Genomic DNA, 27,654 nt, shown 5'->3' on the forward strand with positions numbered 1-27,654 from the left:
TGACTTCTCCCAAACTGAGAAATCACTTGCTGATCTTTGTGCTCCTTTTTGGGAATATGAAGTGGCATATAATGGCTTAAACCACTGTCATGAGGGCTAATACCACTTTCTTCAGCTGAAACTGCACAAAACTTTTTTTTTTCTTTTTATTTTGATTAGCAATTAACTGAAGTGCTTGCAATAAGGCTCATCGGAAGCAATGCCTATTTGAAAGCAGTAGGACACTGTACAGCCTGTGGGAAGGTTTTAAATGAGCAGTAGCTATAATGTATATCAGTGATTAGTAACACCCAAGATAGTCTTGACAGACCAGGCAGTGTTTCTGGGAGGTGCCGTACACCTGCAATCCCTGCTGAGCTGCACATGTGTTTGTGTGGATTGAGACACACAGACCTACATATTTGAGCTTAGATCCATGGTGTTTTTCTCCAAATAAAACTGATGGCTCTTACTTTCAAAGCCCAAACCAAGGAAAAAAGCATTATAAATACCAGAAAGTTAAATGTACATTTCCCCCTGTCACTATTAATTAAGTATAGGGTTCTGATATGATTTTTCTATATGGTTATTTCCTTGAAACATTCCTTTTAAATGGTTTGGGGCTATTCTTCAAAATATAGCAATTGTTAAGGAAGAGCAGGTCAGGTTATAAATAGTTTTAGAAACAATACATCAAATTGTAAATTACTGCTTTAATGTAGAAGTAATTGCTGAGTCTGTGGTAACCAGTTAAGTGATTGTGAGTTAGTTGTGCATCTCAAATGACCTGAAATACTTAGAGATTACCATATAGTCACAAAGAATTTTGACCTGTGTGCTGACTTCTTTTTTAGCAGGACTGCAGCACTGTTGGAAGATCCAGTTGGTGGAAAACATCTAACCCCTAATGGGGTGAAGCTTGAGACTAATGTGCCATTAAACCGCGTGCTGCCTGCCGTTGCCATTTGCCAGCTGAAACATCAGGCCTTGAGTATTTCAGGATGCTTCTTCATAACCATGTTCCTCGGGCAGACCACCAGGCCTGATCTGCTCTTGTTTGAACCCTGTACAAAAGATGGAGATGGTGAGAGTACTTGAAATGTTGTCTGGGAGATTTTATAGCCGTGAAATGCAGCACTACAATGAGCATATTGCCACCACATGGCTATTTCTGCTACCTGCACCCATGTCTACTAAGCCAAACTGTACCTTTCGCTCCTGCACCGTGCTGGCATGGAGGTCCTAATGGACAATTTGTTTGGAGCTTAACTTCAGGCTTCCCTTCAAAGGATTTAGGCAGGACAGAAATGGAACACGTGTGCAGAGAGCTTGGTTTGCAAGTGCTGTGCAGGAACATGGAAGCACTTTCTGGGACTGATGGGGTCTGGCTTGGGGTATGGGTGATTGGCTTTGGGATGTGATGGCCCACTGTGTGACAGGAGGGGCACAAACCTTCTTGAGCCACATGTTTTGGCACCGGAGAGATGGGTAACTTCTGGGAGCTGAAAAACTGGTAGCGGGATGCCATGGAAACTTGTCTGAGGCAGGAGAGGAAAGGGTTTCCTTGCAACATGCATTCCTTTCCCTCCTGTGGGATACCAGCAGTCCAAGTCTATCTTCTGAACCCACCATCTCCAGCCAACCACAGGCAAACTGTTTGCTCCCTGAAAGCCAGTTTGCCTTTCCTAATTCTTAGGGAAATCCTCACTGGCCAGGAGGACGAACATCAGTTCTTCGCAAGTATCATCTCAGAATAGCAGCAGCCAGAGATGCAGAAACAAGACCATCAAAACTCATCTAGCACCTTGCAGTATATGTTGTCCAGACTGTTTGGAGAGGTGGGTCAAGCAGTATGGTACCACATGGGGGTTGTACATGGAGGAAAAGTAAGATGGCTTCTGCATGTAAGGCCTTGCACAGGTGATAGTGATTTGGGTACTGATGTACTACTGTCAACTGCAAGTGAGAGGACAGTGTTGGCCTTTCCAGAGTAGGCTGCACTCAATGAAGTGAAGGTTTGGGGGACAACTTTGAACTACATGTTTCAGACGGATGTTTGGCTCTAACCTAATGCAAACGAGACTCTCCAAGTCACAGGTGAGGAACCTCAGCACTAGACATTTCAGTGTGCTGGTTTGTTTCTGTTGCACCAAATTAATTACTAGCATAGATGGTCCCACCACCTTGGGAATTCCAGAACTTCCTGGACTGTGGTGTCTTCCTAGTGAGCATGGAGATTGAAGACGTTACTACAAATCTATCTGGAAGCACAGGGATGAGGGATAGTGCAAGTCTGAGAGAAAAAAAAAAGCTCATGTTCTTACTATAGGGATCATTCTGAGAGGGAGGGGACTACCTGCAGCCGCCATTTTATCTCTTAGTATTTCTTCGCTGTGACTCTAAAACAATGGAGAACATGCAGGTAAATGGTGCAGCTGGGCAGCACAGGATGCATTGCTGTGTGAAAAGACAGCTGAAGACCACCAAAATAATTTGGAGCAGATATGATTTCACAAACGTTGTTGTGACTACTGATTCCAACAGGAGTGAAAACATCAGAGGCATTCAGCTGTGCTCAAGTATTGCGTTGATATGGTCTGATTTACAGCAGAGTAAACCAGAGATAGGTCTTTGGAGGAATGTTTCTTTGCAGTGTAAGAATTATACTTCCAGGTTCTGTTTTCTATACTTTGACTGTACAATAAATAATTTTTCTTAGTTTGCTTAATATTCTTGATAACTACCAGTTGCTATGGAGTTATGGTGCACCATGAGCCTTTTCTGCCTGTTTATTAGCAAATGCTTGCCCTTAAAATCTTGTAAGGGTAGTAAAAAGAGTAACCCGGAAGACCAACATGCAGAGCTGAAAATGGTATGTTTCTTGGACATGTTTGTAAGACTTCTGTTTTTCTAATGAGTGATTGTTCAGGCATACAATGGAGTTACGGAGAGTTAGTTACTGAATATCAACCAAACTCTGGGAATTTTTCTGATACATTGCCTCAGCTAGGGCAACAGGATACTTACAGGCAGCAGTTTACAGGGAAGGAGGGTTGTGATACAAAAGAGTGGATTTTTAGGAGTAAAAGGCATTTGTTAGTGAAGTTACCTATGTTAAAAGATCTGTGTGTGGGAAATATGGGGCATACGTATATCAAAGGTTAAAAAGTCACTTGGAAATTGCTACTGCATGCAATAGGAAAAAAAACCTAGGAGGACAAAAAGCACATGGACAAGTGAATATTGCCAAAAGCCAGACAGAGTTTGAGGAAACTGGCCAATAGCAGCAGTTCCCAGTTCATTGGATTTTTGTTTTCAGTTTGGTTTCAGACTGATTTGAGCCAGATCCAATATTTTCCTTCCATTTCTGGTACATCTGAAGTTCCGCTGATCCTTTCCAGCTAGATCAGGGTTCTCATTAGTATTTGTGCTCACAGCAGGAAGCCATTTTCCTCAGCAACAGCTAAAGGCTGCAAGGCAGATCCACTGTATGTGTCTGTCCCGAGGCTGGACACCCCAAAACCGTCATGGGTGTATCCTGGAGCAGAGACTGTGAAACCACCAGATTTCATCTCTTCGGTACTTGTAAGCCCAGTTATTCTTTAGTTGTGGACAGATTTTGTCCAGAAAAACAAAGTTGTCTCATTTTTCCCTTCCCTTGCTGGCCTGTGCTTCCTACATGATACCTCTGAGCTGTGGTTGACATCTGCTACCCATCTGGAAGGGGAGCACAGGGAAAAAAGTGCCGCAGCTGTGCCAGATGTAGAGAAGGGCTCCACACTCCTCCTTGGGCACCTGCACTCCCTCTGAAAACAGCGGGAAGTGAGGCAGTTAACAGGAGCTGGGTGCCCAAACACCACTGTGGAATCAGCCATGCACTGAAAGCATGGTATGGGCAGAAAGCTGTTTTTTAGTTATTGTTTTTCAGTACCACAAGCTTTAGAGAAAGGTGAAAGGCACTTGAATTAGCTGGCTGTATAGGAAGTTACTTTTAAATTTCTTAAAGCAGCTTAAGCTGTGAAATACAAGATCATCTGTCCTTTGGAGAGGTAACTTTGCTCTTCAGATACCATGACAGCACAGTTCTGGGTGCTGCTACCTGTTTCAGTTGTCTGTACTGCTCATTGTACTGCTGATGAGAGACTAAAAAAAGAGTGTTTTGGGAACTCAAATCTGTTGAATCTATTAAATCTGTTTCTTAAGTATCAAGAAATAGATACTTGATGCTTAGGAAACTGGCATGGGTGAGCCATGCTCCCACTGGAGCAGGGCTGGTGTCCCTAATGCAGAGCCAATTTAGTGAGTATTCAATGACGGAAATAATGAGAACCATTTGATTAGACACGTTAACTTAATAAACGCAGATATTTTTGTTTCCTCCACAAAATCATTAGAGGTAAACGCTTTGTAGCCGCAGCTGAAACCCTTGTGGGTATCTGGTCTCCTCCGACTATTAAATACCTCACGAGAGCAAGTGTAAACCAAGATTTGGTTTACGTGCCTGCAACTCCTACCAGCAGGTAGCAGCCTGTGAGAAAAAGGCCGGGCTATAACAGGAGGGTTTCGGCGGAGGGGCGGGCGGTGCCCCTGCCCCCAGCTGCCGGCCGGAACGCTGCTGCGCGGAACGCTCGGCGCGGCCCCTGTTCCCAGCCGGCAGCGCCGGGGGACGGGCCGCCGCGGGGCGCCGCGCCGCGGGCACGATGTGGAGCCGCGTCCGTGGCTGGGGTGGTGGCGCGGCCGGGGGCTTTTGTCGCCTCGCCGTGCGGCTCGTCGCCGGGCCAGCGAGCGGCTGGGAGGCGGCGGGGGTAGCGCGGCTGGAGGGGAGGACTCGCAGGTACCTTCACCTGGGGGAGAGGGCGCCCGGCGGCGGGCGGGGGTGTGGTGTGGTGGTGCCTCGCCGCGGCCTGTGCGCCGACAGCAGGTTGCCGCCGTTGGCCTTTGCCTTAAACGTGGGCCTCGTGTTTTCAGCCACTGTCTGCCGTGACCGTGGTGCCTGTACCGGGCGGGTGGGGTGCGGGGCCTACTCGGTGCCACGCTGCGCCCTGCGGCGGCCTGCCCGCCGCCCGGCCTTCAGGTGCCGTGTTCCCGGTGCCTCGGGGTGCGGACCCGCCCGGGCAGCGCGCAGGCCGGGCCCGCCTCCGACTGTCCCGCTGGGGCTGCGGGCTGCTGGCACCGGTGGGCAGAAGCCGTCGGGAAAGTGAAGTTAAGCAGAGGGGAGTGGTTTGGGTTGTGTTTCTAGTGTTGCTTTCCTCGCCGTCTTTCTCACCTCTGCGTTGTGGGGAGGATACGGCTGTGTGACCTGAGCATAACTTTACATCGTACCATGCACCATAATTTCACATGGCACTCTGTGTACCAGCAGGGCAGTGCTGCCTATCGGCAGAGGTGCATGCCCGAAACGCTGACTGCAAGTAATATTTGCAAGTTCGTTTTCATTTTTATTAAAAGACTTTAACTGTTTTTAATGAGAAGCCAGTTGTGTGCTTATTTTTCTATTTCAAAGCTCCTCGATATTGTTGAATAAGCTCTGGTACTGTGATAGTCTCATGCATGAAGCAGCTTGGTTTCTTTTGTAGCAGTGTTTGCTTTATAAGCCTAGGCTTCCAAGCAGAAGACAAACCTGATGGTAGGTGAAATACAGTAATGCAGACTGCAGTATACTGCATGAATTCATTTAATTCATTGCTGTGTTTTTCTGACACTGTAAGCAGAGGTCTCTGAATGGATAAATAGTTTTAAGGGGCATGTGGCCTGAATTAATGAAAAACACGTGTTTAAAAAGATCTGTGGAAAACGGCTCAGTGTAAAGCAGCAGGACTCCTACCATCTTCTCAATAATGTGGTTCTGAAGCTTCCCTTAAATTTGCCTGTTGCTTCTCAACATCGAAATTTAGGGTTTAATGGTGACAATGCCAGCAATTTATTAAGTGCAGAGTGACTGAAATAATAATGTGGTGCCTGCCGATACTAGCAGATTTTTTTTTTTAACCAAAGAGAGGTGTGTGTGAAGGGGAAGGTATGTCAAAATTCCTTCAGATTTGTTGAAGTATTTTAAGATCTATTGAAGTGTTTTATTTTGAATCAAAATAAATACTTAATTGTAAGGTTTTTTTGCTTGATATTAGTAACTTCAAGGTGATTTTTAAACAAAAAAGTAGTTGTGAATTTAAAGATTTGAACATTTCATTTTAGAATGTTAAAGAGAACAGTTCTTTGAAGTTTATGGTAGTTTTTCTAGAGAATGCAGTTGTGTCTGTGTTGCAGCAGTATCCTGAGCAGCTCCCTGCTGTCCCTGGCTTTGCATCTTTGCCTGCACTGTGCTGGTTTTTAGCTTCTTCGCAGTGATGTGGTAAACTTCGTAGAGGAGTTGTTCCAGAGGGGAAAAAATAGCCAAAATAACTTTTTTGTTTGTTACTGGGTTATCTTGAAGCAGGATCCATTTCCCTATATGGCTGTACAAATGCTTGGCTGCTATATTGCAGACCATAGAGTAGAAGAATGTGATCCATAGTAGTGCCACAAATGTGGAATGATGTGAAGCTAAATGTGTGTGTACAATCTTTTTTCAGGCGACTAGGAGTGATCTCTTTATTGCCTCATTCTAAGAGTTTCAGTGAGTTTTCAATAGTATTAATGAATTTAAGTATTAGGTACCAGTAGAGTCTGCTACCTAATGCAGAGATACTTTAGAAGTTTAAAGTCCATAGATTAAACACAGTTTATTTGTGGAGGAAATAAAATTGTTTACTTGATTTTTTTGTGATGAAGAAACCATAAATAATCAAGAGTTTTAAATAGTGCCGTAGCCCTTCTCAAAAGTCAAAAGGTACTTGTTTGACATGTACTTAACATACTCCGTTTGCACTCAGTTAGGCCTAGACAGTTGTAACTGATGGGTTTTTTGTAGGCCTACAAAATTCAGCCTCGGACCATATTTGTAACTTCTGATTTTTATTTATTTATTTTTTAAACTTTTTATCTCATCTAGCAAAATACGGAAACTCTTCAGCACAAGCAGCATGCTTTCTACTGAGAACGATAAATCTACCGCTTCCAAAGACAGCACCACTGAAGTGGCATCAAAGAGTCAGAAGGGTACAGCAGAAGCACCAAAGCAGAAGTTGTTAGACATTATTGGTAGTATGACAGTAGAAGTGAGCTACAGGGAGAAACTCAAACAGTTAAAAACACGTGAGATCAAAAAGGAAGCCACAAACACGCTGGAAGGCCTGGACAGTGAACATACTATGCTTCAGAGAACTACAGAAGACGTCCAGGGGTAAAGCATTAACAAACTTCTCTTAGCCTGTTTTCTCCTTTTTCCAAATTGTTTTTTTCATTATCAAGGACCAAAAAAAAGCATCAAATGCCATTTCCAGATATGGAAAATAGTCTTGTAAGGGAATGTGCTGTACAGATGTAGATTGCAGTAAGTCACAGGGGAGAATCTGGATGAAAAATGTTGTATGCTTTCTGTCACGTGGTACCTTTTTCTGCACTGCCACTCTTGAAAGGTAACACTAGCATCTGCGTGTGGAAAGTTATTTTAATGGGAGGGGGGAAATACTGTTCAGATAAAATAAAACTGAGGAAAAAGGAAAGAAAATACTTTAAGAATGGCATCACAGTTGTTTAGTCTTGCGAGTGGCTCCCCTCCACAATGTGTTACATCATGTCTATAACCCTGCAAGTCTATGCTGCTTGTGGTCTTCAAGCTTCGTGTCTGAGGGGGCTGTGCAGTGGTGCAGGGCTGCCATTTTCCCAGGTTTGAGAACAAGAGCTTGTCAGTGTCATTTAGCAGTTGATGATTAGTGCAAAATAGGGTGAACCTGGCTGTCCCCCTGGCCACCCCCATTTGGGATGATGTGTAACTGTAACTTCTGAGTTATTAGGACAGAAAACGACAGTACAGAAATGACAATTTAAATATATTAAGGCCTTTTTTTTTTTTTTTGTATTTCCATATCTGTTGTATCTCTTACAGAGGCAAGCCTTTAAATCCAGAGCTGGTGGAGGCTGTTTCTGCAGTCGCGTCTTCTCTACCACTCAACAAGAAACAGACTGAATCAGAACTGCTTGCACAACTAAGAAGACATGAAGAAACCACAGATAAACAGAAAAAAGGGGGAATTATTAACATACGGTCTGTTTATTGAATGTTATTCTCAATAATGTTCGAAATTAGGATTTTGCAATATCATCTTGAAGGTGACTGGGTTCTGTGTTGGAAAGATGGCCCTAAAAGATACATTTGGACAGGTTATCCTTGGAATTAATGAATATTGGGGATATCATTGGTCTGGTTATACCAAACTTCCTAAATTTTGCCATCCTCATTCTAAAATGGTTTTGCAGAAATGGAATTGTTTTCCTGCCCAGGATCATTACTTTCTTGGACAGGCTAGCAAAATAACAGATTTTTTTTTTTTTTTCCAAGCTTCTGAAATTCTCACACAATGGATGGATTTGTAGACGTTTCAGACGTTCTGTCTGGACTGGTGGATTTTCATGACAGCTCTGCAGAACTGAACTAGAGCAGCTCTATTTATAGCCCCACCCTTCCTTTCAAAACTTTCCAGTCAACCCAAGAAACTCATCTCTTGGCTTAACTCCGTTTCCAGTGTGGTTTTCAAACATGAGAAACATTTGTTTGGAAACTGAAACAGTTGTGCCTGCTGCTCTTTTGGATGATGGCTAAAGACAGTTTTTTTGATTCTCTTTTTTTTTTTTTTCTCCAGCTAGTATTCAGATAACTACTCACGAAATAAAGCATTAAATCCAGGTGAAATGCTGAACTAAACAGAAAATTGGATCTTAAACAAAATTGGAATGTGAAACTTTTATGTATGGCTGTTTGTGAACTGCAGGTTGCTTATCATCTTAATTTATTCTATGAAAATGAATTTGTTCCAGTCCAGGATTTAAGTTTGGCCTATGATTGTATTATTATTTGTAGGTTGCTCTAGGGATTAGTAAAGGATTTGCTTTGTATGTTTATCAGTGAACTGCAAACAGAGTAGCCAACAAACTAATGATGTTTGTGGCTGATGTCTGCCCTTTATGGGAGTGAAAACTAAGGAAGAATGTGACAGATGCTTTTGCAAATAGATCGACTCTGATGGTTGCAAGTGGGTTGGGAAGCACAATGATCAGTTAATAACTTTGTTACATAAAATGCATGTTCTTCAGAGGTTGTGAAGGGAAAAGGGAGAAACTGTGTAAGTTTCCCTTTTAGTCTGTATTCATGATTCTTTCTACTAAGAGCGCTAATGGTGGTTGTGGAAAGCAGAATGAAATTCTCTCCAAACCTGTGAAGTCTGTGCTGTTGGAGGAGGAAGTATGGTTTTAGGTAGTACATGCAGGCATCTCCAAAGGCTGTGTGTGTGCTCTGTTTGCATAATGTCCTTTCAGCCTGCATAAAGGAGATCTCAAGAACTTGACAGAAGCTTCTCTCTTGAGTAGCTTGAAGCTCTCTTGAAGCAAAAATGAGTATTTTAAAGGTTAGAGGTCTGGCTGTTTTATGTAAAATTGATGTGTTTCTGCATTTTTGTGTGTGTGCAGTATTACCAGAAACTTAGACATTTCCTAATGTAAGAAGGATAAAAAAGGACTGTTTTATATAAAGCATGTGTTTGTTAAACTATTAATTACCAGTGAGGTGGTTCCATCTCTGTCACTGGGGTTTTCAGAAGACCAGAGTACACAAATGTCTTAATAATGGCATCATTTGTGGGTGGCCGACTTAAACATAATTAGAACCTACTTCAGTACCTGATAAGATGTTGGAGGATTGTACTGATACTGCCTGAGCTAATATGTGCAGTGGCTAACCTCATGTGTGCCTGCGTCTGTTCGTTAAGGTATACATGCTCTTCTCCAAATGTGGTGAGTCTTGCCTACTGGCATCAAGGGCTCGCTGTCCTCACCACCCATTACACTTTCCCTGAAGCACTTAGCCAGCTGTGGCTGCTGTGGAAGAAGGAAGGTGTCTAAGGAAGTTGTAGTCTAAGCAAAAAGGCTTTTTTCTCTTGACAGTTTAAACTCTTCAGAAATGTAAATGCTGAAGTCCCTGCAGCTACATAGTGCCTCTATATAGTAGATTGATGGGTTAAGAGGTGCTGTTACAGTATTTTATAACATGCTTGTGCATGAATCACTATGGTTAAAGAATGGTTAGAAAAATGCATTTTCTTCAACCAAAACCAGCCTTTTTGGTTGGCTAGGAATGCCATGGCTGGCTTGCTGTGCTTTAAGTTGGGAAGCGCTACTCCCTGAGGCAGCTTTGTGAACTAGCTTGTTTCTCCCTGGGAGTATACTTCCCCTCCCTCTCCCCCCAGGATGCTGAAGAGTTCCATTTTCTTCCTTAATAGTTATTGGTAGATGAGTTTTCAAGAAAGACCAGCAACTCTTTCTGATTTTTGTGACTGAAAACTTGGTCAATAGTATCCTTTCACAGTCAGACTCTGAGATAAATGTACTTTCAGCTTTCTGATCAGAGATTAAAAATGTTGATTTTAAAAAGTTCAGCAGCTGTCAGACTTGGTTGGACATGAATTTATACTCCAGAATACTCCAGTCCATGGGAGGCACTAAAATGGTTTTAATATATGAGAAATCAGTTACTTTTATTCATACGTGATTATTTTGTGTTGAATTTTATTTGACTAGAGAATACGAGCCATTTAACTTCATTTTTTTTAGAAAAGTTTTGTATTCAATATACTGACACGTTTTAAAAGCCAATATACATTCCTCCGTTATTTAAAAATGACATACCTTCACAAGCAGTAGAGCCATATAATGCTCAACTGCAAAACATTGGTATACTGCTGTTGAGACTTATGATATGTAATAAATGGTAGTTCATCTCTTTTGGTTTGTACTTTTTTTTCCAGGATTGTGGCATGACCTCCAGAGGTCACTGTTGTGTGCAGTTGTCTCACTGCCTTGTTTTGTAGGCAGCGTGAGGACAGCATGTTGTTCATTAGGAGGGGAAAATATTAGTGATACAGGAATTTATTTTTCTCAGCGTGGGATGAAGTTTCACTCAGTGGAAATTACAACAGCACTATACCAAAATAAAATCTGCAGCACTACAGGTTAAGATTTCAGCTCCTGTTTTGGGTGAAGAAGAAAAATAATTCCAAGCTTAGGATAAAGTATATCCAAAGCTTCTTGGGTCTCCATTTTTAGTATTGTAATTATTGGTTAGTAATCAGGAAGGAGAGAGAATTTGTGGTTGTTACAAAAGCTCTACCTCTTTCCATCTCTGGAAGGCAGGAATATCTAGGAACTTAGGTTTTTAACCTCATGTTGGGACATGAGGTAATATCTAACCGCTGTAGGTATGTTGGAGTATGACTTTTTAATCTGATGGTTTTTGTTGCAAAAGGCATTAAAACATCTTTGTAGTTTTAGTTAATACAGGGGACTTTTAATGATGGAGTGATGAATGTTGCTGCCAGAAATGTTCATATACCAATGATGGGGTGACACTGGAACTTCCAGTGAGAAATATACCATTGACTGCATCATCTGATAGCTTGGTGGTATAGTCTGTCCAGACCTGCTGTGCAAAACCACAAATAAATCAAGGTCAGCTGTGAGGAGAGCTTCTCTGAGCAAGCCTGATCCCACTGTAGCATGGGAACACTCCAGCCTTTTAGGTCTCAGCTGAGTCCAGCAGTTGGCCTGGGCTGTGTGTGGCTGACCTTAGGAATTATGTCCCCTTGACCCTCAGAAGTGTGTCAAGCCTCTGGCCCAACACCAGCTCTCTAATACCAGTAGGCTCTTTATAGAGTAATTTCGAGTGTGAGATACACAACTAATCTGAGATGTTTTTTCTTTAAGATTAAAATGAAATAATTTAAAACTTGTTTTCATATGCCTTTCTTTCAGAGTAGGTACTTGAAGAGGGATGCTATTCTTGTTCTGCCATTTGAAACCACATCTAAGACCAAAGAGAAATCCTGCTGTGTTGATGTGGCAATTAGCTTTTACAATTTTCCAGAAGTATTTATTTTTTGTTGGTAAAATCTCTCTTGACTTAAACTGCTAAAAACATAGTTTGAATTTCATTCAGATTTTCATAAAATGGATATGCAGTATTTTTTACTTGGCCTATTTTTATTTTTTGAGACCATATTTATGCCTTAAAACTCGAGAGCTGCAATTTTGGATGACTGCGTGTTACTGGAAGCGGTTGGGCGAAGAGGATCGCTGTGAGGGTGAATTACCAGCTTGGTCTTTGCCAACCAACAGACTTACCAGTTAAGGGGACTAATTGGTGGAGGCAGAAAGGTGGTGTGTTTTGTCCTTTGCGTTCAGACTGAGCTGCATACAGTGCGTACAGGTCAGAGCGTTTGCTCTTCACGTATGATTTTGACTACAGAATTACAAAGGAAGATGTGGTCTGTTAACGCTGTAATATGATTATGCAATGCAGCAGATTGCAGTGGATCAGGAAAGGTGACCTACTTATTAGGGTGGCATGACTGACCCATGTCAGCTGATGTGTGAAGGCAAGCTTCCTTTTGGTCAGTAGCAGCACAGCTTGGTCCCTGGGGAGTGTTGGTGCCTGTCCAAAAAAATGGTGATTTTTACCTCCCTATTTCAGCGTATTCCTTATATCCAGAGAAATTCCTCATTTTCTTAAGCAAAACATACTTGGCGCACTCTGTGAATATTGGTATGCAGATATATGACATTTTTCTTTTAGCTGGAAACTAATTTTAAAGAAAGCATTCATTGTAGTTTTAGTAGGCTGAATTAGCACTTTTCATTTAATCTATATAGAATGTAACAACTGACATGGTTTAAAAAATAAGGTGTGAATGGTTTAGTGACTTAAAAATGGGTGTATTTTGTGAGGACTGTATAATTCTGCCTCATAGAGGCTTATAAAACCAGCTGAGAGTAGAGCTTCTGGTTAATATGTATGACAAACTTCCTTGCTTTGTTGATTTATTGAGTGTTCACATTCATGTTTTTAATTTCAGAAACGTTATTTCAGAAATGGCAGTTAAAAGGCAGTCCCCGGCTCAGAGAGGTGTGAGGATATCCAGTCGCATTTCCTTGAAGTTGGATGAAGATGATCAAAGAATCAAGCCTGAAAGATTGTCATCTCAGTCTTTTGACTCCAGAAGGTGGTATTGTTGTGTTTCTTTCCAATAGGAGTGTGTGATCGATTACTAGTGGATAGTATTTTAAATTTAGTTGTACATATTCATGTTACCATGGTACTTCAGAGCTTAAAGAAATTACTTAAGTATTTTTCAAGAAAAGTACTGTTAGCATTGAAATAAACTTCTGTGAGAACACACTAGTTAATGTTAAGCAGCTAATCAAATAATTTTTGATAATTAAAAATACTTAGTGCTGAAATGTAATTGTATTCATTAACTAGTTTAAATTATTCTCACTTAAGCATAATACAGTTTTATAACACTTTTTTAACTTTTTGGGAAATGGAGGCTTTGAAGACTTTCATCCAATGGAAAACTTTAAATGTTCTGTTTAGAAAAGTTTCATCCATTCTGCTGGGGTTTTAAAGAGATTTTAGAGTTGTTTTTTTATTTTTTTTACCACCTTGTTGCAACTAAAATGTCATTTTGTAATTGATTTCTCTGTTGTCTGTGACACTATAATTGCCTATGAAATGAACTTTACAATTTACATGATGATTTCAGGGTACTCCTTAAATTTATCTTGCTGTTGGTTTATGTGGCCAGTCTATTTCTTAATGAATTAAGGAGTGCTTTTGTTTTACTCCTGTAAGCTATGCTTTCTTGCCTGCAGTCTTTTGATTTTCCCATGGCAGCGCACCACCACGTTGCTTCTCGGTATATTCTTTCTCTAGCAGTTGTTTTTAGTAAGATTAAGTTCTGTAATCATTAGTTTTACTTTACAAATTATTCCCCTTTTCTTGAGGTTAGGGACTGGAAGTTGAGGGAGTCATTTGTGTTTAGATAGTTAAAGCTGAAGACAGAATTTGGATAACTAAGAAAAAACATAAATTTTGAGATGAGTAGATGTACAATATTCTGTCGTCTTTGGTCGAGACATCTATTTCAATATATTGTAAACACAGAATTGTGGCTTCCCATAAGGAACAGATCGGAACATACGCATTGAACCATGTAAATCGTGCAAAAACCTCAAAGTGGCGGCTTGTAGCCAGTCATTAGGAGAACTTAACCTGCTTGCTGAAATGTTTCTGAGTAACTTCCTTGTTCTTGAACTGCCAAACTGTTAAGGTGTGTTAAGGAAGTATCTCTTGGGCCTCCTCAATAAGGCCAGCAAGCAGTGTTTTCTTTTCCTGATGCAAAGGGCAAGGGGGGCTTCTTGTAATGGAAGTTGAAGGGAAGAAGTGGAACAAGGTTCTTGACCAAGCCCTCCTGACTTAGATATTTCTGTCCTGTGGTTTTCATTCAGCTATAAGCTGCCGGTTTGAGGAGCAAGGCAACTGGCTTCATTATCAGCTGCTGAATAGCTCTATAGATATTTTTAATCTAGGGATAATTATCAGACAGAGTTGGTAGTCACATGAAAATAATTTTGTTATTACGCTATGATTCTTGACTATGAGAAATACTTTATTTAAGGTGTTGGATTAAAAGTTTTTCAAGTTTGAAAGAATAGGAATAATATGAACTAGAAGTACAAACTGAAAACCTGAGCTATTACATGCTTGTACAGTGTGTATTATTTTATGTCTTTGCTAAACTTTTCATTTATTAACGTACTGCAAAGTAAAGTGAATTTCACTTATGTTTGAGAATATTTATTAAATTTATGATATCTGAGAAGCTGTCTTGCTCTCTTTGTGTGATGAAACTGTACTTGGTATGTAACTTCAGGAACAGTACCTTAAAATATTTTTTAAAATCCCTGTCATGAGCAACCTGTCTCCAGTTTAAGTCATAAGTTTCCTCCCGCATCCCTGAAAATCTAATGGGCATACTTATCTATTGATAATATGAAAAGACTGGGTGAGGAAGAATATCTAAGTTTAAATCGAGTTAGTAGATTTCAGTGAAATGAGTGATGTTGCTTTATAGTAATGTGAACTAGTCATTTTAAAATAAATGTTCTTCCAAGTCATGCTTGTATCTTCGGCCAATGTTATTGGGAATTACAGATAGGAAAATACAATCCTAAATCAACATTCTTTTAAGGCTCTGTAATTAGATTGCTCTGTGCTGAAATAGATCCAGGGTAGTTACATCAGTAAAATGTAGTATGACAAGAGCAGGTTTGCAGAAGGAGTTGCGGCCATCAGAAATCTGCAGTAAATCCAGAGAGGTGAAATTTTAAGGTCAGGAAGGGCAAGTATCACTAGGGTAACAGTGAATATGTAATAACTTAAAGTAGGAACTATTATAATTTCAGTGGAAACCTGGAAGATTGTGTGGTTAAAAGAATCATTTGTTCTAACGTTCAGTGTGTTCTACAGTAAAAGCATTGTTTTTTCTTTCCATTTATAAGAAAATTTATTTTGATTACTTGTTGAACTCTTGGATTTTTAAAATTTTTTTCGTATAGGCTTATGCTGAAGATAAATACAATTAAAAATAGATGGTCAAAGTGAAATATTTTTTATTCAGAAGAGAGGGCATCAGGGTGATGCTATTTACAATATATTTTACAGATATATTTTGAGTGTTTGCCATTATGGCAGAGAGGTGACTGTATAATCTTCCAAAAGGCTATTTATGTCATAAAGCAGAAATTGTTTAGTTTAGCTGTTGCCTTTTCTCTTCCTGGGTTGTGCAATATTTTTTACAGGGAAAAAACCCAGATCACCAGATTCACTTTTGAGTTGTAACTTTGTAAAGTTGCTTGAGTGCTGTGGTTTGATACTGTTTAGCTTTGATAAGATTCCTAAATATTTCAGTAAAACATGGCTGCAAATATAGTGTTTGATTTATGCTCATTCTTTCACTGGGAAACGTTTTGGGAAGCTCTGTTACAGATGAATAATAAAGTCATAAACACTTTCTCTAGTTAAAAGCCTGAGGATTTAGAGTCACTATCTCTCTTTTTTTTTTTTTATCTTCCCCTCCAGAGATCTGTTAGTTCATGAGAGTATTTTGTGCTTTTAAATTTGTTATCTGGCAGTGTTGTGAAGTGTTGTGAAATACTAAATATCATTTTTCTTTTTTGTTTATAGAAGTCTCAAAGTAGGAAGGAGGCTTAATATATTCACTAAGGCTTCTAAAGAAACAGAAAACGCACTGAAAACAGGTTAGTGGAAATTCAATAATGAAAAACCCAGTGAAGCCAAGTTCTGAATTTTTGGAATGTCAAGAGATTCACTGTTGTGAAGGAGACTTACGACCTGTTAACTTCCTGCTTTTTTAGACCTATAAAAAAATGAATACTTTAATGTAACTCTGATTTTTTTTTTTTTTTTTTTTTTTTTTTTTTAGCAAGCAAAACTTCCATGCAGTGTAATAGATTGTTTTCTGTACTAATCAGGGCAATCTGTTACTGAACTTGAACGGTAAAACTGGCTTTTTGTCACTAAGGCCAGTCTTTCTTCTGTGAGCATAAAACCAGCCTGGAGAATGGGTATGTTTGCTCCAGTAGCTTATCTGGTCAAGTTGCAAACTTGCTGCGTTGATTTTATGGCAGAGAGACAGAAGGCTGTGATCCCAGGAAAACAAGTGGTGACTAAGCATAAGCAGGGTAGAAAAAAAACAGTATCAGACACTCGATTGCTTTCTGGCCTTCTCTTGTTTAGTGTTTTATATGTAGCTTGAAAGATCCTGTAAGTGGCTGACAAACGATGCCTTGCTTTATCTACTGTAAAGCTCTTCATATACGTTGAGGATCATAGAATGGTTTGGCTTGGAAGGGACCTTTAAAGGTCATCTAGTCCAACCCCCCTGCAGTGAGCAGGGACATATTCAATTAGATCAGATTGCTCAGAGCCCTGTCCAACATGACGTTGAATGTTTCCAGGTGAGGCATCTACCACTTCTCTGGGCAACCTGTTCCAGTGTTTCACTGTCCTTGTAAAAAATGTCTTACTTATATCTAGTTTGAATCTACCCTCTTTTATTTTAAAACCATCACCCCTTGTCCTATTGCATAAGGTCCTATTAAAAAGTCTGTCCTTGTCTTTCTTACAAGCCCTCTTTAATGTTGAAAGGCCGCAGCACGGTCTCCCTGGAGCCTTCTCCAGACTGAACAACCCCAACTTTCTCAGCCTTTCCTCCTAGGAGAGGTGTTCCAGCCCTCTGATCATTTTCGTGGCCTGCCTCTGGACCTGCTCCAACAGGTCCATGTCTGTCTTGTACTGAGGATTCCAGAGCTGGATTCAGTACTCCGGGTGAGGTCTTACCAGAGTGGAGTAGAGGGGCAGAATCAGCTCCCTCAACCTGCTGGCCTCTTTATAAAGCCAGTTGGCTTTCTGGGTTGCCAGTGCACATTGCTGACTCGTGTCCAGTTTTTTATCCACCAGGATCTCCAAGTCCTTCTCCTCAGGGCTGCTTTCAACCCCTTCATCCCTCAGCCTGTGGTGGTAGCAAGTGTTGCCCCAGCCCATGTGCAGGACCTTGCACTTGGCCTTGTTGAACCTCATGAGGTTCACATAGGCCCACTTCTCAAGCTTGTCCAGGTCCCTCTGAATGACATTCCGTCCCTCAGGTGTGTCAACTGCACCACTCAGCTTGGTGTCATCTGCAAATTTGCTGACGGTGCACTCGATCCCACTGTGCGTGTCTTTGATGAAGATACTACTAAACAGTGACCACTTGTCACTGATGTCCATCCAGATATTGACCCATTGACCACTACTCTCTGAATGCAACCATCCAGTCAGTTCCTTATCCACCAAATATATGTGCCAAAACTCATGTAAGATAAAACCAAAAAACAATGGCAAAACAGGTATAACCCACCTTCCTATTCACTGAAGGGCACAGCTCTGCGGGAACAGTCTTAATGCCACATAAGGGGGACAGCTTTCATGTGTGAAGACTTAGCTTTACTACAGACTGGGTTTTGGGTAAGACTTTGTGAATGTGGACAAGTTGCGTAAAGAACTCTCTCCCTTGCTTTTCTTTTTGAACAATGAAACTGTGCGTTGTTAGCACTGATCTTTAATACGCTGATTGCCGTAAGCTATTCTGAGGCCCTTTGGGGAAAAAAAAGACTTTATTCCAGTGTAGTGTCTTAGAACTATATATAAAGCCATAAGCTGTAGAAATAATATTCCTCTCTGATATCTTAGAAAATGATATGTATTTGTTTCTATTTCAAGAGTAGGACTGTTAGTTTTTGCCAGATTCTAGGTCAGTAGTTTTCTCCTTTTCTTTACACTTAAAACTGCAAGGAGAAATTAATTTGTTTACTTAATTTCTTTAGTAAAATGTCAGATAGTGCTCTTTGTGCATTTTCAAGCAGCTGTGAGCTTTCTGAATGCATCCCCCTCTGGTGGAGTATGACATTTGTTTATTAGAATGGAATTCAATTTGCTGGTTTTTAAGACTGGCAATTTCCTTAAAATAGGTCCATTTTATATATAAAAATGTAACGCATGATGCAGCATTTGTTTTTAGCTATTTTGACAAATGTGGTGTTCAAGTAACTGGCATTTGAGTTGAATCAAATTTTCTCACCTAAATTGGTGATAATTTAACCTTTCCTTTTTGCATGAGCACAATGCTTACGCAACAGCACATAGTAGTCACCATAGATAAAAAGTTGAGATACACTTTTTTTAACACAGAACTGGAATGTGCACAAATTGTGTAAGAGCGCAAGTGGAGTTTATTGGGTTTGTAATTAGATATTAAGAATTAAGCTTCTCTCAGCTTTTTGTGGCGTTTTCTTGTTTGATTCCAGGTAGCCTTGAGAAAGTCTAAAATATATTCTAAGCCAAGGAAATTTACTACTCAGTTTACTGACTAAGCCTGATGACAAAAAATTTTTTTACATTAATCTTGGGAAATACCAGTGTGATACTTAATACTTTGATTCATTTGCTTTCACTTTCTTGGCTCATATTAGTGGAGATAATGAGTTAAAATACTGTTTATACATGACAGAAAAGCAAGTTCTGTGTTATGTATTGACTCTTTTGAAAACCTGAACGTTAACTGGAAAATAAATTGGCATCCTGAAAAAATTACTCATAACTGTTAACATAAAATATCAGTATTATTTTCTGTTTCACAGAGGTGAAAATATAATCTATCACCTTTATTGCAAGCTTGAAAAAACTAGTTTCTGCTCTCTTCTATTAGAAGGTTTAGTATTAGTGCATTATTAGAAGTTATTCTTTAAGATGTGGACAGTAATTTCATTCTGGTATTGTTTCTCATGTTGTCTTTTATTTATATTTTATTCCTGCCTCCAGCCATTAAATAAAAGTAGGGAAATAGGGAATATAGTTATGGAAATCTCCCTGCTAAGTAAGAGATAATTTGAAAAAGTATCTCCTGATTTAACACAAAAAATGAAAACACTTTCCAGTATGTAAAAGTATTGTTTGCCTTTCATTTTGTTTTTTCTTAAAGGAGGGGGGAGATTTTTTTTTTTTAAATCCAGTGGAGTTGTAAGCCACTGAGCCAAACGAAATTATATCTTAGGTTCAAATACTTACACTTATGAGTAGTAAAATAATAGCTGGCCGTGATTCACTTCAAATGGAGTGTAACATTTGAATTCACATCAAGATCTCTGTTCCAAGGAGCTTAGGGTGAATTGATAACAGGGGGAGACAAGAAAACAAAGGGGGGTGCGACTTAGGCCAGCTCATGAGACAGCAGCCCAAGGCACTCCCAAGCAGTTCCTCCCTGTCCTGTGGTAACAGCTTGTTCCCTTCACTCCAGTGATGCCGTTCAGTCTGGGCTCATGACCAGTTCTCCTGGGTGGAGGGGCAGGAACTCCTTAAGAGCAAGTCTGCTGCCATATGAGTACACTTTGATTTTAAAAAAAAAAAAATAAAAAAATTGTATGCATCAGGAAAAATGCATCCCTAAAGGGACTGTTTGACTTTGGAAGAAGAATAGGAAATCAGGATTTCTCTAGCCCAAGAGACAAAACTGGGATACTTGAGTGCTGGAAAAGGAATTGCCATCATCTGTAGATTGAATTGTCTCCCTGAAGGAGATACTTGTGAAGTACCTGAAAACTCCTGTAGTAAGCAAGATTCCTTTAGCAGAGTGCACCAGTCCAGTTCAGAGTTTGTCATATGTACAATTTGTGAAAGACAAAAAAGAAAAAAAGATGGTGGAAAAATTAAATTCCTGTTCTGTGTGAAAGGCTTAAAAATAAATTGTCCCCTCAGAATATGTTTTCACCAGACATTTGAGAATTTAATGGACTCTCATCTCAACAGAGAATTCTCATTTGAGAAAGGTGATGCTGACATCTAAGGTAGAAAAATTTGCACAGCTTAAAGTGTTAGTCTCTGTAAAGGTTAATGTTAAAGGACTTTGTTTTAGCTAGTGAGAAGTCTTTGACGTGCTGACAGATCTTTACAAAATTTCTTTTTAGTATCTTCACCAACAATTTGGGATCTGGAATTTGCTAAGGAGATTGCAGCAGTCACTGCACAGCCTCCCCGAAATGGTTTTGAGGAGATGATCCAGTGGACAAAAGAAGGAATACTGTGGGAGTTCCCAATTGACAATGAAGCTGGTACATGCACTGTTAACTTTTATTATCTGTCTATCTTTTTTGAGAATAAGAGCATGTTATGACCTTTGACTGTGTTAACATAGTGCTTCAGCTATGAATCATACATTTGATTGTTAACAAATATAACTTTCCAACTGTCCCAAATCAGAGATGTTTCAGATGAACTCGTTCTAGCTCTCTTCACGTGAAGTCCTGCAGGTGGCTTGGCTGATCTGAGGACTGACTGCTGCCACAAAGGGGAGAAATCCCTGCCTCCCTCTCTCCCTTAGCCCTGATGCTTTCAACACCAAGAGACCATTCAAGTCTATGACATACCTTTTACTATGCAGCTTCTTTAAAGAAGCTTCTGGCAGAGAATGGGGAATCTTAAAACTGCTGTGTTTGTTTTATAATGTTGGTTCTGTTCTTTGGTGTGTCTCTCAGACCAAGTGGCTAGCTGGATCTTAATCAGCTATCTGACAATTCCATATCCGTGCCACTGAGTGTTAAACAGTTGTTTGCTCCCTTTGTTCTCTCTGTTTCATAAGAATAAACACTAACAATATTCACTCACTCCGGGTATCTATCTTAACTAGACATCTTTGTGCACGGTATTTACTTTTATTACCATTTAAAAAAAAAAACCAACCAAAAAACAAACCAGGTCTGTGTGAAGTTGAGCCAGCAAAGAGAGAGTGAATGTTAAGGAAGGGAAGAACTACACAAAGCAAGCGTACACTTTAGGAAAGGGGACTTCATAACTTCAGGGAGAGCTTGGCTGTGGGTTTTTTTTTTTTTTAAAGACTTTAAAGACATCAAACAGAACTACTTTAGAATGATTCAGTCACTGAAAGCAAAACAGGTTAATATCTGAAGCTGGGAGTCTTTGAAAATCTGTCCTATACTGAGTTGCAAATTGCATAATGTGGTTCATTGTTTCTTAATGTTTATTCTCATCCTATTTTGGCAGTTTCTTCACAGAATTTAATCACTGCTCCCAGAATTGATCTGTTCCATCATGTAGAAATCCGAGTATACTCTAGTCATGTTTTTGCAAGCTCAAAACCACTGTGGCCAATGGTTTTTCTGTTGTTGTAATGTGGCTGGAACCCTGCTGTCTGGGGCTGTAAGTGGACCAGCCGTCTTTGGCGGCCAATGGTTTTTCTGTTGCAGCAACGTGGCTGGAACTGTGCTGTCTGGGATGGGGTGGCGAATGGACAAAGAGTCTTTACATATACTTAAACAAGAATCTTTATTGATTTGTCCACAAAGACCAGTCATGTGGAAAATTCCAATGGAGCATTCCAAAATCTATCACTTCTCAGGTTGAAATACCAAGTCAGTAAATTCCATCCTATCAAACTGCCAGACACAGTCTGTTTATCAGATCAGGTATGTCAAAGCACAATTAAAAGCTTGAGAACCTTGCTCCAATTATATCAACATACTGTAATTTCAGTGGCTCTGCAAAGGAAAGATGCCCCTTCCTGCTGTTAATTTTGCAGTTTTGTGACAGTCGTCTCCCTCAACAGGATGACATTACCTCAGCTTGTTCTGTATCAAGAAGTGTGTGATTTTTCTTTTATGCTACAAGCATGTGGCTTTAAAAACATAAGTGTAATTAAATTTTCTATTGAGGAAGCACTTATGTTCAACTTTTAGCATTATGAAAGCCTTTAAAGTTTTAAATCAAATATAGAAAAGAAGGAAGACCGCTTATAATTTTTCTTGGCTCCAGAGCATCTCTGGTATTCTTGTTATAGAGTGCTTTACCAAGGCACTGTGCTGTGCTTTGAGGCATCAGGGCAAGGTCATGACTTTTAAAACTTCTCTGGCCTTGGTGTGAACATCTGAAGATGTGGCTAAATGTACTGGCTCACTGCAGTGGCCAGTAGCAGTCTTCCCTCTACTCCCCGCTTCCCTGTTGTCTGCTCCTGCCTGTCCTTCCCATTATCTGATACCGTTGAAGTCACTGTTAGGCAGAAAACGACCTTTTTTTCTCTCCATCTCTCTGACCTCTGATTAATTTTTACCAGATTAGCAAACCATTAGTATAGCTTGCGTAACATCGTTCTTGCTCCTCCTCCTCCTTTCTGCTTGCCTCTTCTGCTTCCAGTAGCTTTAGTTTTGCTCTGTGAGTTGTCATAGCAAAAAGTTGGGAAAAACATTGATTTCTGCCGCTTCTAGAAATTATTTATTTGCATTTATGCCTTGGTGACTCAGATCCTGAGGAGTGCAGTAATTGAAAAGGACAGTGCAGGTTATTGGTGCTACTTTGCTTTAGCAGCTTATTCGAAGGAGCAAATGCTTCTGGTGGGCCAGAGATTGTTATGGCAAAAGTGGTAGGCTTAATGGAAGTCTCAGAAAATTATTGCCTCAGTTGCCTCTGATGGCTTCTGTAGGCAAAGGTTCACCAAGTCCTGTTTTGCTGAGGTGCTGTTCCCAGCAGAGCAGCATTGGATCAGTTTGCCAAGAGAGGTGTCAAATGTTACACAACCGTTTTGCGGGGGGGTGGGGGTTGCTTTACTAATTCTGGGTCTATTTTAGGGACATACTGTAAGAGCATGATTTATCTCATCCTAAAAATGCTAGAATCATAGAATGGTTTGTGTTGGAAGGGACCTTTAAAGATCATCTAGTCCAAATCCCCTGCCTTGGGCAGAGACGTCTTTCAGGATACTTGGTCATCTTTATAGCATGTCAGCAACACTCCCTATAAGGGTGGACATCTGCATTTGAGATGTCATCTTTAAGGCAAGTTATTCATGTCTTGGAAGGGTTAGTGTTTTAGCTAGAGAAATTTCCCAGACTTTCTGTTTTGTAGTACGTAGGGGATCGGAAATAGGATATTGAGAGTGGATGGCTTCTTGCTTTGAGGTTGATAAAGAAAATCCTCTACTTTAGACTCCCACTATGCATGTTTTTTCAAATTAGGTTTCTGAGGACAGTGCAAGAGAGGCTGAGGGACAGACAGGCTTGTTCTTCCCATGCAGCAGGAGTTATGGCTTGCTGGGGGTGTGGGGAGTCATGCGAGCATATCTCATCTAATCATTTCCCACCAGAGGTCTCAGCCTTTGATGCTTTGGGCAATTGTGGTTTCTTTTTGTGATGCACACTTTACTTTTTTGAGGACTGAAATATGTGGTCTAACTGAAATGTTTGGACTTCAACACTTCATCCCTGAACTATGTATCATGTCTTTGACAAACGGGAGATCAAAATACATAATGTAATATTTCCTTCTGACCTGCATTTCTGTGAGACTATAAATGGTTTAATTTCTTCTGGGTTAGAGATGAAAATTGGTGAAATTATTAGTTAGACATAATCTCTCCTGATACCCTGTATCTATCCCTAAAAGAAAAACATCCAGAAGGCCATATCTTGCTGTCAATATTATTCAGATTCTTTCAGTAGTGGGTTCGTTAGTTTAGTTCTCTTGGATTTTCGTGACCAGCAGAAGTATGGAAATCTGGAAAGAATATTAGCTTGTGCAAGCAACCATCAGCATCCAGGTACAGTGAGATTCCACCTTCCCTTGGTGGGAGAAAGTTGGTGTGGGTGGCATGGTAAAAGGATCATCTCTCTGTTTCTGTAAGTGGACATAGGTTTCCAAGCACAGCAGAAATACCTTCTGAAGCTGACATTGACTTTTTTTTTTTTTTCTTAAAGGAAAAAAAAGAGAGCTTCTGAAGTAGGAAACATGCTTCCTTTTTCAAGGATAAGGGAGACAAATGTGGCATGTAGCTGGTATTGATACACTCACATATTTCTGGGAAAAATAGAGGTATTTCCCAGCTCTTTCAGTTATTGCAGTACCTAAAGTTTAAAACAGGAAAGAAATAATGTGACCATCACTCCTTCTGAAACTGCAAAAGCTCTAACACAGGAGGAAGCCTGTGACTGACATGGCTTAATTACCTCAATTTTAATACTCCCGATTTAATGTCGTCAAATAATATGTCATATGCTAGCTAGTATAGAATAACATGTACATTTATGTCTGTGGTGTAAAATTCCCATTTTTGTCACCTAGAAATGGTCATATGCAATATTTTTCTCTAATAACAGACTTTTACTTAAAGGTGCAAATGTCATTTACAAATCTATAGCAAATTGGGATCAAATAAAAATTTTCATGTATCCCTAACTGAAGAAAAATCTTTCAATGGTAAATCCCACTTTGCCTTGTTTTTTTATCTCAGAGTTGGGAACTGAGAAAGGAATTTGTGTTCTGAGTCTTTGTCTTGTGTCCGCTAGCATCATAGTATGAACAACAGCAAAGGAAATCCACAGGACAGAGAACAAAACTTTACCATAGGATCTGAGTTGTGCTTGATTAGAGATCTACAGTAATCCCTTGTCCTGTGTTCCTGCGGATGCTTTAGCACTGGTTATGACTTAAAAGTAGCAGCTGGTGAGATACGCAACATTTTTACATCAGCATGCACTCACAGATTCAGAAAGTGTTAGAAAAACAATTTTCTGTGCCCATTTGATAGCAATAGAATGTTAAAAGCATGACTTAGAGTAAACATGCAAGTGTGTTAGCTGTTCAGTATTAGATACTTTATAAGGTTGCCTCATTTGTTCAAGACTAGCTTGTATTCTTTAATCCTCTGCAGAATTTAGGCAATCAATGTTTTCTTGAAGAATTAATTAAGAAAGTGTTCCCAATCTAAAAGGTGGTACGCATGATGAATCAAAACTTTCATGTATTGAACAAACAGGTTTTTAGCAAGAAGACTGATTTATTTTTTTAATTATTCTCCCTGCTCCTGCCCTGGCATCAGCTTTCAGCAAGATTACCAGCCAGAAGGTTGATTTAAATATTAGATATTCTTATAAGTGAGAGCACAAAATGAAAGTAATATAGTAGACAGGAGTATGATATATGCTGACATTTTTTGTGTGGAGGAAGAAATTAACGTTTTAAAATTCTGCAGTTTTTTCCACTTCTGTGTGGTTGGCTTAACTGTGCAAAAGAATTAAAAGGCACAGAACCATTAATTTTAATAATTTAAGATTATTTGCAAACTGTATCCTTTTTTACTTTAAATTTGCTGTTATCATAACAACTTTGTCTTTTTTTTTTTTTTTTTGTACTTTCTGTTAGGGATGGAGGATGATGCTGAATTTCATGAACATATCTTTCTGGAGAAACACCTCAAAGACTTTCCCAAGCAAGGGCCTATTCGCCATTTCATGGAATTGGTCATCTGTGGGCTTTCAAAAAACCCATACCTCAGTGTTAAACAGAAGATTGAACACATTGAATGGTTTCAGAATTATTTTGAGGAGAAGAAGGAACTTCTTCAAGAGATTTGAGACTTGGGAAGGTGCTTAACATTGAAATGAAGAATCATTACGTTAAGTGATGATTTCTTATAATGGAAATACTGTCAGTGCATAGTACTCATGTGACCTGAAAGTTCTATTTTAAAGAATAAACTGGAAGGTCATACTTACATGTGTGTATGTCCATGTATATGTAGATATTTTTTGACAACAAAAGAAGAAACTGAAGAGTATGGCTTTTGTAGAACATGCATTTAAAATTTAGTTTATCACAATTGTTTTAAATTTGAAACTAATCTTTTGACCCTACAAAATATTAGATCTAATTCCACTTTCTGTGCCCTTCACACTTGGTGTGTATCTTGACGGGTTTGATCATTTTTCCCATTCTGGAAAACTTGTAGTGCTTTCATTTTTAAAAATCCTGATACAGCTGTAATTTTGAAAAGCTGTTACTGAGATAGTAATTGTTAATTCATTAAATACACTAGTATTTGGATGGTATTAATCCTTTCTATCCTCCTTTCACTAATTATCTTTATTGGTTCATTTTAAAAATGTTGGTAATAACCAAGTCATTTGAATTGAATGCTTGTTAGTTAGTTCATCTGCTCAATGAAAGGCTATTGTATTCCTGAGATCTGTGCACAGCATAATACTGGTGAGTTACATAAAATAATACGGGAAGTCTCTCCTACCATCCGTACATCTATTCTGAAGCTTCTGACCAACTTTTCATCGGTATTTGTTGTTCAAAAATGGGTCTGGTTGTCAAGTAAAGTTCTGTTTCATTAGAGCAAGCAGTTTTGATTACTGCAATGTTTGGAGCTGAGGCCTTATCTCCTGCATCTGCAGAGCTAGAAAGAGGATTTGACATTACTGGCAAGGAGAGTTGTCGCCTACAGATTGCTGTCACGTGATGCCACTGCTGTTTCTGTCTAGTCCTCTGATGTTGCTGAAGTAACTTCATCTTTTCTAGAAGATCCTTTATTCTTGTTAAATGTGTATGGTCCTTTGTATCGATTAAGCAATTGCAGTATATTTCACTTCAGTTATCTTTTGTTAAATTTTCATCCAGAATTACTTGGTCATTCAGAATCCTGGATTATGTCTCGCTGCTTAACTTCTCAGAGCATTTCCAGCCTCGCATATTGTGTACTTGTCTTCTCCACTCCAACCACTTTAGCAGCTATTGGCCCTGTAAATATGCTCCTATCTTTTTCTCACGTTTCCTCATAACTCAAGGAGGAAGTTACGGAATAAAGGTAAACCACTGGCTTCATATACAAATTGACTTTAGAATCAGAATTACAAGAAGGCAAATGAAAAATAAAGAGTTTGTCTTTTTCTGTGATTTGGAATATTGTTGCTGTGTTCTGCTCATCTGCAGGATGTGATGTTGCTTCTCAGGCAAAGGGCAAGACTCGGACTGCAAAAGGAGCTTTTTTGACTTTCTAGCTGTAAGAACAGCAAGATTCAAATTCTGCAGAAATTTTCAGAGGATTCCTGACTTTGGAATGGAGAGAGTGAGAATTATATCCAAGTATCTCCATTTCAGTACTAGGACAGTTTTAATTTTTGGTTCAATGCTCAGATACATTTTACCTAAAAAGTACCATTCTTCCCAAATTTCTACCAAACTATAATGCACAGCCTGCGTTCTGCCATATTTCAAGCCTTTTCTAAAAAGGGGCACAGTGACTTTGAGTTCACTGCGGGCTTTTAGAATTAGCTCCTCTGTGTATT

The 27,654-nt window shown here is 39.6% G+C and overlaps 1 protein-coding gene across 2 annotated transcripts; it reads left to right on the forward strand.

Moving 5' to 3' along the window:
• The first annotated feature begins 4,632 nt into the window (after positions 1–4,632).
• On the forward strand, positions 4,633–27,262 carry MRPS31 (mitochondrial ribosomal protein S31). 2 transcript variants are annotated; one of them, XM_074859772.1, is made up of 7 exons: positions 4,633–4,813; positions 6,968–7,258; positions 7,964–8,122; positions 12,978–13,124; positions 16,151–16,224; positions 20,488–20,631; positions 25,727–27,262. In XM_074859772.1, the coding sequence occupies exons 1-7, from the start codon at positions 4,680–4,682 to the stop codon at positions 25,936–25,938; spliced, it is 1,161 nt and encodes a 386-aa protein (XP_074715873.1). In that variant the 5' UTR covers positions 4,633–4,679; the 3' UTR covers positions 25,939–27,262. The 2 variants fall into 2 exon arrangements, with proteins under 2 accessions (XP_074715873.1, XP_074715874.1); XM_074859773.1 differs by lacking the exon at positions 20,488–20,631.
• The last annotated feature ends 392 nt before the right edge of the window (positions 27,263–27,654 follow it).

Source organism: Strix uralensis, chromosome 2 (assembly GCF_047716275.1).
Source record: "Strix uralensis isolate ZFMK-TIS-50842 chromosome 2, bStrUra1, whole genome shotgun sequence".
NCBI lineage: Eukaryota > Metazoa > Chordata > Aves > Strigiformes > Strigidae > Strix > Strix uralensis.

Excerpts from the sequence above, each read along its gene's own strand:
- MRPS31 (XM_074859772.1), top strand. The coding sequence starts at position 4,680 with ATGTGGAGCCGCGTCCGTGGCTGGGGTGGTGGCGCGGCCGGGGGCTTT. Across the intron at positions 7,259-7,963 it reads ACTACAGAAGACGTCCAGGG|AGGCAAGCCTTTAAATCCAG; the intron begins GTAAAGCATTAA and ends TATCTCTTACAG. Across the intron at positions 8,123-12,977 it reads GGGGGAATTATTAACATACG|AAACGTTATTTCAGAAATGG; the intron begins GTCTGTTTATTG and ends TTTTAATTTCAG.